General features: G+C 32.0%; 1 protein-coding gene across 3 annotated transcripts in view; it reads right to left on the bottom strand.

The window, feature by feature from the left end:
- DCX-EMAP (Doublecortin-domain-containing echinoderm-microtubule-associated protein) overlaps positions 1-12,503 on the bottom strand; it is a 1,094,074-nt gene that overhangs the window by 430,635 nt on the left and 650,936 nt on the right. For all 3 annotated transcript variants that reach the window (XM_072521390.1, XM_072521389.1, XM_072521391.1), the window contains one exon: positions 2,017-2,154. In XM_072521390.1, the coding sequence (XP_072377491.1) occupies positions 2,017-2,154 (138 nt within the window). The remainder of the gene's footprint in view (positions 1-2,016; positions 2,155-12,503) is intronic.

Raw genomic sequence — 12,503 nt, 5'->3', positions numbered from 1 at the left:
ATTACAAAAGAACCAAATTTCTGCTATGAAATACACCCAAAACCGCCTTCTTGGAGGCATTTCCCGTGACGTGCGATCATTTAAAGTGTAAAACGGTTTTTATTCATATTTCAAATACCTCATTTTTGTTGTCACAAATAAAAATTGAAATTTCATGTCATAGATGTTTTAAATGTTGAACTCTAAAAATTAAACTTACTACGACTGGTCAATTAAGGTGATCAGTTTTATTGATCCCACGAGAATCGTAAAAATGGCAAATATCGCACCACGTTTATTTATTTAACACCTTTATAAAATCTTGAGTTTTTCGAGACAAAACAAAAAAACTGCATACGAAAGATGCACTCTTTACCTTTAAAACGCATGTTGATTTTTGTCGATAGGGCACTTGGATCAAAAGAGATCGAATTTTTACCGTCGAGCTGATACAAATGTTATTGAACATTGATTTCTCGCACGTAAGTCACATTTAAAATCGACGGTTGTTTCAAGCGTTGTTTCCGAGAGAACGGTTCATTCTACACAAAAAGTGCTAATAATCATTTTTATTTAAAATTATCTCAGCTACATTCTGTATTTGAAAACATTTTTCTACGGCGTACAGATTCTTGGTGAATAGTAATTGTAGGAAATATGAAAACGAATTGGTAAATATAAGATTGAATTTCAAATAATATGCACAAAATCGCTTACCTTAAATTGGTGTTCTTTAGGATTTGGTTAACTATGCAGACCCAAAGGTTACTACTCAATTCATCACTGCTCAATCCCTTCAATGGATTCCTTCCATGAAATTCTTGTTGGACGCGAGACGATACCGCCTGATATGTAACGTTCCGAATTCTTAATCTTTTTCGTTAAAGGCTGGAAGCGAAATCGTACCTTGTCGGTTAAAATCTACTCATTGGAGCATGCCCATTTGGATATATGAGCGATTTGTGTGCGTCGAGGTAAAATCATATTATATCGCGCTTTGAATGAAATGCGACCAATAAACACATAAGGTTATTCTGCATCATTTCAAGGAAATATAATTATTAAAATCTAAAACTTATTCTACCCGAAATAAATTAAGTATTATAATAATATTCAATATAAAATAAAGAAATAAGGATTCCCGAACACTTGGTAAATCGATTTTTTTTGCGTTTTTACCCCCCTTCGAGGGGGATTTCAGAGGGAAGCCCAGGGGTAAGAGTGGTAAACTTTTTGCATCTTTTTTGGGGTCCCAAAATTAATATTCTGGGCAAAATTCAGTTTGTTCGTATGATTTTTATGGGAAAACTCTCTGACGACTGGACTATACTGCCAGATAAGAGACATCATTTTAATATTAGTTAAAAAGCTTCAGATGTCGTTTCTTTTTGCAAGTAATGTAATTTTAATTTAATATTTATTGTACAAATAACAGGTTTAAGATACTACTTCCATTAATATAATAGCAAGAACTCCTAATTACTTTTTAATCACACTATTTTTATTTTTTTTTTCTGTTCTCTATGGATCAGTCAAAACACACCATGAAAAGATGTCATTAACAAAATTTTAACTTTCCAATTAAATTTTAAAATGTATATTGTCCATTATTTTAAATGTTATATTTTATATGTGTGTTTTTAATCTTGAGTGTCGTAGCTTTAGAAAAATAATCTCAACGACTAGTAAGTTGTAATGACAATTTGAGATATGTTGTAAATATTTACACTTTCTTCTAATTACAGTGTCTTGAAGAAGGAATAAAAGAATTCCGAAATCTCGACCAAAAGTCAAAAGAGTGTTTCTATAACATCCCGGCCAAACCTACTGACTGCAGCCCTAATAAACTGTGTTGTTTGTTTATATATATATATATATATATATATATATATATATATATATATATATATATATATATATATATATATATATATATATATACAAAACATGTATTAATTTTGTGATATGGATAGTTATTTTGGTGCAATGGATTTTATGAATAATTAATATTAAAGCTTATATTAAAACAGTTCTTACCGGTTTAATAATATCAGTTCTTTCAAAAAATCCATCTTTCCTTCTATTCCAAAATGTAAGATGACCTTTTCCATGAGTTATCATTAAATTGTCATCTAAAGGATGAAAAACTGCCCCTGTAAGTTCTTCTTGTAGAGTCTACAAATATATATATATATATATATATATATATATATATATATATATATATATATATATATATTTAGTAATGTTTTAGATTTAAATACAGTAAGAAATTGTAACTATTATTAAACGAGGAAAATAGATAAGAAAACTACAAATGAACTACTCAAATGTAATGTTACTGTTAAGATCAGTAAATTTAACTTCGCCAATAATTTAAATTTACCTGCTGGCAACTGCGAAATAGCCTTTCAGTTTGTAAAATTACCAGCGGTAAAATTTCAACCCAATTACAGTAGTGCCAGTAAAATTGTCCATGCCAATGTACTTTTACAAATTTATTAGTACATTTAGGGTTCATTTGATTTATTTACAGTTTTTTATTACCATTTTAATATTACATATTTACTACTATTGTCAGAAAAGTAACGATGCCAATATTATTATTTTCTTTTTACCATCCCGACTAATAAAAGTACTTATAGGTACGTATATTTATATCCTAAAAACATTTTTGCATATATCAATATACAAGTAATTTATATACTGGAAGAGGGTAAATCTGCTAATTTTTTTTTACAGTGTACATACACAAAATCACGATAAAACTAAAATTTAAAAGCCTTCAGAATGATTGAGCTAAGCATTTATTCCAATATAAAAATCCATTTTATTAATCCGATTTTTACAATTGCTTGGTTGCTGGTCATAGTGCATACCTACTTTTAGCAAACCAATCATTGTCCTGCTTTTATGGAATATTGTAGAGGCGTCTAGTACCTTTCATGTAGATTTAGAACAACTCATATTCCATGTAAAACTGTGCTAGCTTAGTAAGATGAGTCAGTAACAGCAGGCTTAGACCTAAACTGAGAGTTTTGTTGTCTAATAAGTGATTTGGTATTATGTTGAATAGAATTGTTATGAAATAAAGATAATCTCAATATCAAAAATAAAAATAGTGTTCCTCTATCAAAATTAACACCAAGATTTCACGAATAGATCAAACATAAAGAAGCTCAGAGAAGCTCAAAAGAAGAATCTCTTTCAGTAGGTCAGAAAATATTTTAGAAACACTTAGAATTTGTACTTGTTATTATATTTTTCTATTTATTACCAAGTAATAGCGTATATAAAGTATAAATAACCGAATTAATAAACGATTAAAAAACCAGAAAGCCTCAGGTCCGGATACGATTACGAATGAACTACTAAAATATGAAGGAAAAGCATTAACAAAAAATATTACAAAACGATTCCAAAAGATCCTTGGAATGAAATGCGTACCAAATGAATGGATATCAAGTACAACGACTTCTATACACAATAAAGGGGACAAAAATGACCTATCTAGCTGTCGAACTATTACGTTGCTTGACTGACTGATTGTGGAACTAGTGGAACTAAAAAATATATATATTAACCCACCAAATAATAATCGACAAAGTAATCGACAATAGTAATCGACAAAGATCATATTATGGATTTTGATAACATTAAAATTTTGTGTAGTGAAAGTAATAACTTCAAAAGAACTTTTTTAGAAATGGTTTGTATTAGCAAAAGTGATAATAATTTAAACAAAAGATCAGAAATTCAAAATCTAAGCAACATTTATAATTATATTATTTCTTTATAGTTTATTTATAAAATCTGTAAAATATCACGTTTTGATTTAATTTTCCACATACTTGTTACATTTTTTCAGACATCTAACAATGATGAATAAATCTTCTCTTTTATTACTAAATAAAAAAGAATTTTTAAATAAAATTTAAGTTTTTGGCAATATAATTGCCAAGAATAAAAATTTTAAGTTGGCATTTATGACATTTGTAATTGGTCGCTATTCTTACTTATTTATAAATTCAATTGTTTTTGTGTTAAAAAAGTTTTTCCAAATTATATCACAAAATTTAAGAAACATTTATTAGATAAGAAAATTTTTAGAATACTTTTTTTGCTACAAAACTAATTTTGTTTGGTGAGTTAATATAATTTTTTTTCTAGTTCCACTTTGTAAGATATTTTCTATTTTTTAGCAGCTCTTGAAAATAATTGTAAACACAATTGAAAGCTCGAGATAAAAAATAGTTAGCCAATAGCCCCTTTTATTGACTCCAACCCATCCAAAACATATTTTTTCCAAACGAGTCACAAGTACTTCTTTTTTCTTACTTACTTACTATATACTACTTACTATATACTATATATATATATATATATATATATATATATATATATATATATATATATATATATATATATATATATATTGTCATATCAGTAGGTTATGATTACGGTCACGGGGCTCTAGGCACAATGTATGGAGACTCTTAGTCAGTTGTCACTACTTGTCAACATTATTAGAACATGGATTCTTGGAGACTTTGTTAAAGAGTATGTTTAAATAAATGTATTAAACACAATGAAATATTATTACTTGGCGCAGTCTAGTGGAAATTAAACGAAAATCATGGAAGCAAGGTTACCAAATCCATTATCATTTGAAGGCAATGTGGCCGAAAATTTTAAACGATTTAAGCAAAGTTTTGAAATATATCTGATGGCATCAGGAAAAAGTGGTAAAAATGATGAAGTTAAGGTAGCAATTTTACTCAATTTAATTGGAGAAGAGGGCATTGAGATTTATAACAGTTTGGAATTAACAGAGGTCCAACAAGGAAAGCTAGCAGATGTATTGGAAGCATTTGAGTCTTATGTCACCCCTAGAAAAAACGTGGTTTATGAAAGATATTTGTTTTATAAGCGCATTCAAGAAGAAGGAGAGCCTTTTGACCACTTTTTAACAGATTTAAAAAATAAAGTAAGAAATTGTGAGTTTGATGTTGAAGCATTTTCAATGGTAAGAGATAGAATAGTATTAGGCACCAATAGTAAGGATGCACAACAAAGCATGTTAAAAACAATTAATTTAGATCTGACTAAAGCTATTGAAATATGTAAAATGCATGAAGTATCCCAAGCTCAAATAAAAGAAGTTCAGAATAGCTTAGAGAAGGTGAAAATTGAATCTATTGGAAGTAAAGTCAAGCAGGGGCATAATTCAGTCCAAACAGTAAGGGGGTGCAAGTGCAGGGGTTCTAGAGGTAAATTTAACTGCAGAAACTGTGGGAGTGTCCATGGACCAAGGAGGTGTCCAGCATATGGAAAAAAGTGTAGAAAGTGTGGTAAATATGGGCATTTTGATAAAGTGTGTTATCATGGTAGGTTAGTAAGAGAGGTACAAGTGAAAGAAAGTGAAAATAATAAAGTAGACGATTTCATGATTTCATCAATCACTGTTAATGAAATTAAGAATAAAAATAATAAAGACTGGATGGAAAATTTAAAAATTAATAGCATTGATATACCTTTTAAAATAGATACAGGGGCACAGGTTAACATTTTACCCAAGGTTTTTGTTGAAAAAGTTTGCAAAATTAATGAATTAAAAGAAACTAAGGTCATACTTGAGACATATGGTGGTTTTAAGATCATTCCTTTGGGTATGATAAAACTTGTCTGTAAATATAAAAATATTGATCATTTATTAGATTTTGTTGTTGTAAAGGAAAGATCAACACCTATCTTGGGTTTATGTTCTACCATAGAGCCTGATTTAATTAATAAAATTGATAACATAACACTGCATTCTAAAAAAAAATTTGTAGAAATGAATAAGGATGTTTTTTCAGGTTTAGGTAAATTTCAGAAAAAATGTAGTTTAAAGCTTAAAGAAAATGCAGTGCCAGTGGCTAGGCCACCTCGTAGAGTCCCACTTACAATCAAGCCTAAACTTAATAATCAACTAATTGATCTTGAAAAGCGAGGAATCATAGCAAAGGTTGATGGTCCTACGCAGTGGCTTAGTAACCTGGTAATTGTTGAGAAAACTGATAAATCATTACGTATCTGCCTAGATCCTCGTGACCTGAACAAGGCATTGGAACGGGAATTTTGTATAATACCTACTGTTGATGAGATTCGTTCAATGTTACAGGGTAAGTCATTTTTTACAGTTCTAGATTTTAAGGAGGGTTTTTACCAAGTAGAACTGGATGAGCAATCCAGTAATTTATGTGCTTTTGGCACTATATTTGGCACATATAAATTTTGCCGCCTGCCATTTGGTCTTAACATAGCACCTGAATACTTCCAGAAATTAAATTCTGAAAATTTTGCAGATATTCCAGGTTGTATAGTCTACTTCGATGATCTATTAATTTGTGGTGAGTCAATAGAAGAGCATAATAATACACTAAATAAGGTGTTAGATAGGGCTAGAGAACTAAATGTGAAATTTAACGCAAACAAAATACAATATTGCGTTGAAAGTGTTAGATACTTGGGTCATATCTTTGATAAAGATGGGATGAGAGCTGACAACAAAAAAGTAGAAGCGATAAGAAGATTGAAGGATCCTGAAAATAAAAAGGAATTACAACAAATTTTGGGAATGGTAAATTATTTAAGGGCATTCATTCCAAACTTGTCAGAGATTTCCACGCCCTTAAGAGAACTCTTAAAAAAAGGAATGCATGGGTATGGACATATAGACATTCTGATGCACTAAATAAAATAAAAGAAGTAATTATGTCAAGTAGTGTGCTTGCCAATTTCAATGAGAAGTTACCAACCGTGATACAGACTGACAGTAGTAGTAATGGCTTGGGGTGCTGTTACAGAATAACAGACCGGTAGCATTTGCATCTAGGGCGCTAACGACAGCAGAGTCAAATATGAGTCAAATTGAAAAGGAGTTCTTGGCAATCCTATATGCATGCAATAAATTTCACAATTTTATCTACGAAAGGAAAGTGCAAATTGATTCTGACCATAAGCCTTTGGAGGCATTAATGCATAAAGGCATTGCGGACATAATGTCGCCGAGATTACAAAGGATTAGGGTAAGATTATCTAAATATGACATAGAGGTAAGATTTAAGCCAGGCAAGTTCATGCATGTGGCAGATTTATTATCGAGGAATTTTATAAAAGATGAAGTGGATGATGATAAATTTATTACAGAAATAGTTCATACTATTGACATGACTGATGAGAAGAGAGAACAATTTAGGACTGAAGTGGATGCTGATGAGGATCTGAAACTAGTAAAGAAATATTGTATACAAGGGTGGCCCAAAACCTTGTCAAGAGTAAGCGATTCAATTAGGTATTATTATTATATAAGAAATGATTTATATTTACTTGACGGACTGATATTTTACAAAGACAGAGTTATAGTCCCAAAAATATTGAGAGAGAGCATGCTAAGATTATTGCATTCGAGTCATTTTGGCATTTAGAAAACCCAACAGAGAGCAAGACAGATATTACATTGGCCACAAATGAACAAAAGTATAGAAGACTGGGTAAGAAATTGTAGCAAGTGTGAGATATTTAAAAGTCATAATGCTAAAGAACCACCATTACTTAGAGAGTTGCCTCAAGCACCTTTTGAAAAGGTAGCAAGTGATATATTAGATTATGGTGGACAGTCATATCTAGTTCTGATCGATTATTTTTCTAAATGGCTCGATATAGTGAAAATTAATTCAAAAACTCAGGTGGTCATCAAGGAGTTAAAGAAAATTTTTTTCAATACACGGAATACCCTACGAAGTCATATCAGATAACATGCCTTATAATTCGTGGCATTGTCAGCAATTTGCTAAAGACTGGGATTTTCGGTTTGTAACGTCCAGTCCCCGCTATCCACGGTCTAATGGGCAGGCAGAACGAGCCGTTCAAATTGCAAAAAACATGCTTAGAAAGTGTGACGACTTAGATATGGCGCTCCTGGAGTATCGCAATACTCCAATAAATGGAACAGATAAAACACCGGCCCAATTAGTGACTAACAGAGTTCTTAGATCGAAGCTACCATCAAATAAAAAGCACAAAGACATAAATCTAAAGGAAGAGTGAAAGAAACTAGAGACAAAAAGAAACGAATATAAAAATTATTATGATAGAAACACCAAGGTGAGAAGAGAAATAGTGCCAGGAGAGAATGTAGGTGTCAGAGAGGGTAGAGAATGGAGACCAGGTAAAATTCTGGAAAAAGTAGATGAGGCACCCAGATCTTATTTAGTGCAGAAAGAAAATGGGGAAGTGGTCAGGCGAAACAGTTATCACTTGAGGCCTTCCCTAGTTAAAGCGGAAATTAAGAAGAATACTGATTTTGCACATAATGATAGATCATTAAACTCCTCATCTGGGAATCAGAGTTGTGAAGTAGAGGAACCTTCAACCTCCCAGATGAATGCTGAAAATAGAACTAGCGCTAGACTCAAAAGGGCTCCAGTGCGTTTTAAGGACTATCAAATGTAAGGGGAAAGATGTCATATCAGTAGGTTATGATTACGGTCACGGGGCTCTAGGCACAATGTATGGAGACTCTTAGTCAGTTGTCACTACTTGTCAACATTATTAGAACATGGATTCTTGGAGACTTTGTTAAAGAGTATGTTTAAATAAATGTATTAAACACAATGAAATATTATTACTTATATATATATATATATATATATATATATATATATATATATATATATATATATATATATATATATATATATATATATATGTATATATATACATATCTATATATATATACATATAATAGATATATATATATATATATATATATATATATATATATATCTATATCTATATATATATATATATATACATATATATATATATATATATATATATATATATATATATAAATTGAGACGCCGAATATATAATATAATTAAACGGCGTAAAGAGCACAATTCGTTAAACTTTCCGTGTATAAATTTTTATCAATATACTGTTTTAACGTCATTTCTGTATGCTCTACGTCTTCAGACAGTCGGGTAAATACAAACTCATACACGGAAAGCCAGTGATTGTGTTCTGCTATTATCAATTCTCCAGTGGTAGCTACAAAAAGCGCCATCTATTTTGATAAACTTAAACGAAAACAGCTGTTTGTTTCTGCCTTTTTGAGCTATACGAAATGTGTACAAGATGTGTGTACGAAATGTTTACAAACTTCACATTTTGGCTTTTAACTTATATATATATATATATATATATATATATATATATATATATATATATATATATATATATATATATATATATTTATATATATATATATATATATATATATATATATATATATATATATATATATTATATATATATAATTATATGGTGTGTAAATGGCATATACTGTTGGTATTACTTAACCTATCCTACTCAATTCCTATCTTCATCTCCAAGGCGGTACACGCCGGTAACCTGAGCAGCCCCACTGGAGATTGGGTAACCAACCCCCAGTGAAAGGTGGGGTCAGGGCTGACGAAGAAGGGAGTCTTGGTCCTCCGACGAATAGGGGGTTGGGCTGAAGTTTAACTACGTTCTCCTAGAAAAACTATGAGTTATGAACGTTCAAGGAAGAAAAGCCGGACTGATCAAACGATGACGACTGTGCGAGAAAAAGGAACACGGTTTGAGGGTTGCTACATGGATTATTCGAACCTTATATAGATTGGGAGCTCTCCAAAATCTCCTAAATGAACTAGACAGATACAAAATAGACATAACTGCCATACAAGAAATGAGGTGGGTTGGAAACAATGTAATGGAAAAAAGAAGCCATACGATTTTCTACAGCTGCGATCCTAAAGATCACGTCTTGGGCACAGGATTCATAGTAAACAAGAGAGTAAAGCATACTATAAGAGATTTCAGAGCCATTAGTCCAAGAATGTGCATTTTAAGAGTTAAAGGTCGTTTCTTTAACTACAGTGTAATTAATGCGCATGCCCCGACAGAAGAAAAAGAAGAGACAATTAAAGAAGAGTTTTATGACGAATTAGAGTCCGCATATTAGTTATGCCCAAAAACCCAAAAAATGATATAAAAATAATCTATGGAGACCCAAATGCCAAAGTTGGAAAAGAACAGCAATTACAACCCACAATAGGTAGGCACAGTCTCCATGAGCAATCAAATGACAATGGCAATAGGTTAATAAACCTAGCAACATCACTTAACATGGTGATTGCCAGCACGTACTTCGCTCGCAAAGACATATACAAAGGTATCTGGAAATCCCCGGATGGACTTACAGTAAATATGATAGATCATGTCATTGTAGACTCGAGACACCAATCGAATATAATAAACGTCCGCACCAGAAGAGGGGCAAATGCGGATTCTGATCACTACCTGGTCGAAAGTAGGGTAAGGGCTAGAATTTCAAAAATCAAAAAGGAAAGAGGCTCTAAACATAAACGATACAAGGTAAAAGGACTCAAAAAAACAAACAAAAATAAAGGGTATAAAGAAAAGATAAACAACAAAATATATATATATATATATATATATATATATATATATTAAACTTAGAGCTAAGTTTAATTGTACTAACCGCGGAAATCTTTCCGAACATATATATATATATATATATATATATATATATATATATATATATATATATATATATATATATATATATATATATATACCCGGTATTTTTAGGCGTCACGCCCTTCCGGTAGGGATCTATGGAGGAGTATCACTGAGCCGCAAGCCCTTATCTCTTGCCGTACTGCTCCACCATAGGCCGATCGGAGCATAGATAGCATATTCTAGTCGAAGCCGCAGATTCATCTAGAATTTTAAACTGCTGCGTTAGACTTTTTGTTTTCTGTACACCGAGCTGGGGACCGAACCCACATCACTCGCAGTGAAGCGAATGAGAAGCCGGCCGCCCAGCCCGCTTGGCTATCTGACCGACAACAACAAACTAAAAAACAGAATAACACATGAAAACCTAAATAAGGAGTGGGAAGAATGCATAGACATCATAAAAGAGGCAGCTAAAGAAGTAATAGACATAGAAGGTAGAGAAAGAAGAACAAAAACGAATGGCTGATTTGACGAAGAATGTTAGATCATAACAGACGAAAAAAAACAGAGCATATTTACTGATGCAACAGGGGTACAGAACCCGACAAGCAGAGGAAGAATATAAACGACTACGCAAAGAAGAAAAGAAAACTCACCGAAGAAAAAAGAGAGAATATATGAACAAAGAACTTCAAGAACTACAAGAACTAAGCAAATTAACAGAGACAAGAAAATCTTATCAGAGACTAAACAAAAGCAGAAAAGACTTCAAACCGAGAACAACGATGTGTAGAGATAAGGGAGGTAATATATTGACAGAACAGCAAGAGATACTAAGTAGATGGACAGAACATTTTACAGAAAAGTTTGAAGGAGATCGGAGAGAGAGGAACCCTGATATACCATTAGACCAAGCAGACAACAGAGAAAAGACTCCACCAACAATATCCGAGATTAGAGCAGCAGTAGACAAATTAATGAACAATAAAGCACTGGGATCGGATCAAATAGCATCGAAGTTAATGAAGGAATGAGGAGACGCACTACAAAAAACAATACATGAATTGATAACAAAGATATGGTCGAATAAACAGTTACCAGCGGAGTAGAATAGCGGTATTATTATACCATCACATAAAAAAGGAAATCAGTTAGAATGTGGAAACTACCGTGGAATCACGCTGCTGAATGCAGCATACAAAATAATGTCTAACGTCATTTTTGAAAGACTTAGACCACACGCTGAAAAAATAGTTGGCAAATACCAAAGTGGCTTCGGTAGACAGAAGTCAACAATAGACCAGATATTTGTTCTGCGACAGATCGTCGAAAAAACAAGTGAATATAACATTAACAGACATCATCTCTTCATAGACTTTGAAAGCGCATATGACAATATAAACAGAGAATTCTTAATAAAAGCAATGAATGAATTTAGTGTACCAACACAACTAATAGAACTGATAAAAGAATGTCTAAAAGAAGAAAGTAGAATCCGGATACAAAATGAATTGACGGAAACAATAGATGTGAAATAGGGACTACGCCAGGGAGACGCTCTATCTGCATCTTGTTCAACATCATACTCGAAAAAATACTGACGGACACAACAGTTAATACACGAGGAACAATCATTAATATAATCGTGCAAATACTAGCATTTGCAGATGATGTTGACATAATCGCAAGATCAAGAAGAGAAATGATAGACGCATACAACCAAATAGAACGAGCTGCATAAAATAGTGGTCTTAAAATCAATCACACCAAAATAAAATATATGCAGGTAAGTAAAAACGCAGAAATAAGGTAGCCACAAAATATAACAATAGGAGAATACAACATAGAGGGGGTAAAAAACTTTATATACTTGGGATCCCTAGTCACGTCTACGGAGGAAGTGAAGAGGCGAATATTTATTGCAAATAAATGTTACCATGGCTTAATTA

The sequence above is a fragment of the Diabrotica undecimpunctata genome, chromosome 2 (genome assembly GCF_040954645.1).
Source record: "Diabrotica undecimpunctata isolate CICGRU chromosome 2, icDiaUnde3, whole genome shotgun sequence".
In the NCBI taxonomy this organism is placed as follows: Eukaryota; Metazoa; Arthropoda; class Insecta; order Coleoptera; family Chrysomelidae; genus Diabrotica; species Diabrotica undecimpunctata.
Note: the sequence above shows the minus strand (reverse complement) of the source record. Positions and strands in the feature narration are given on the sequence as shown.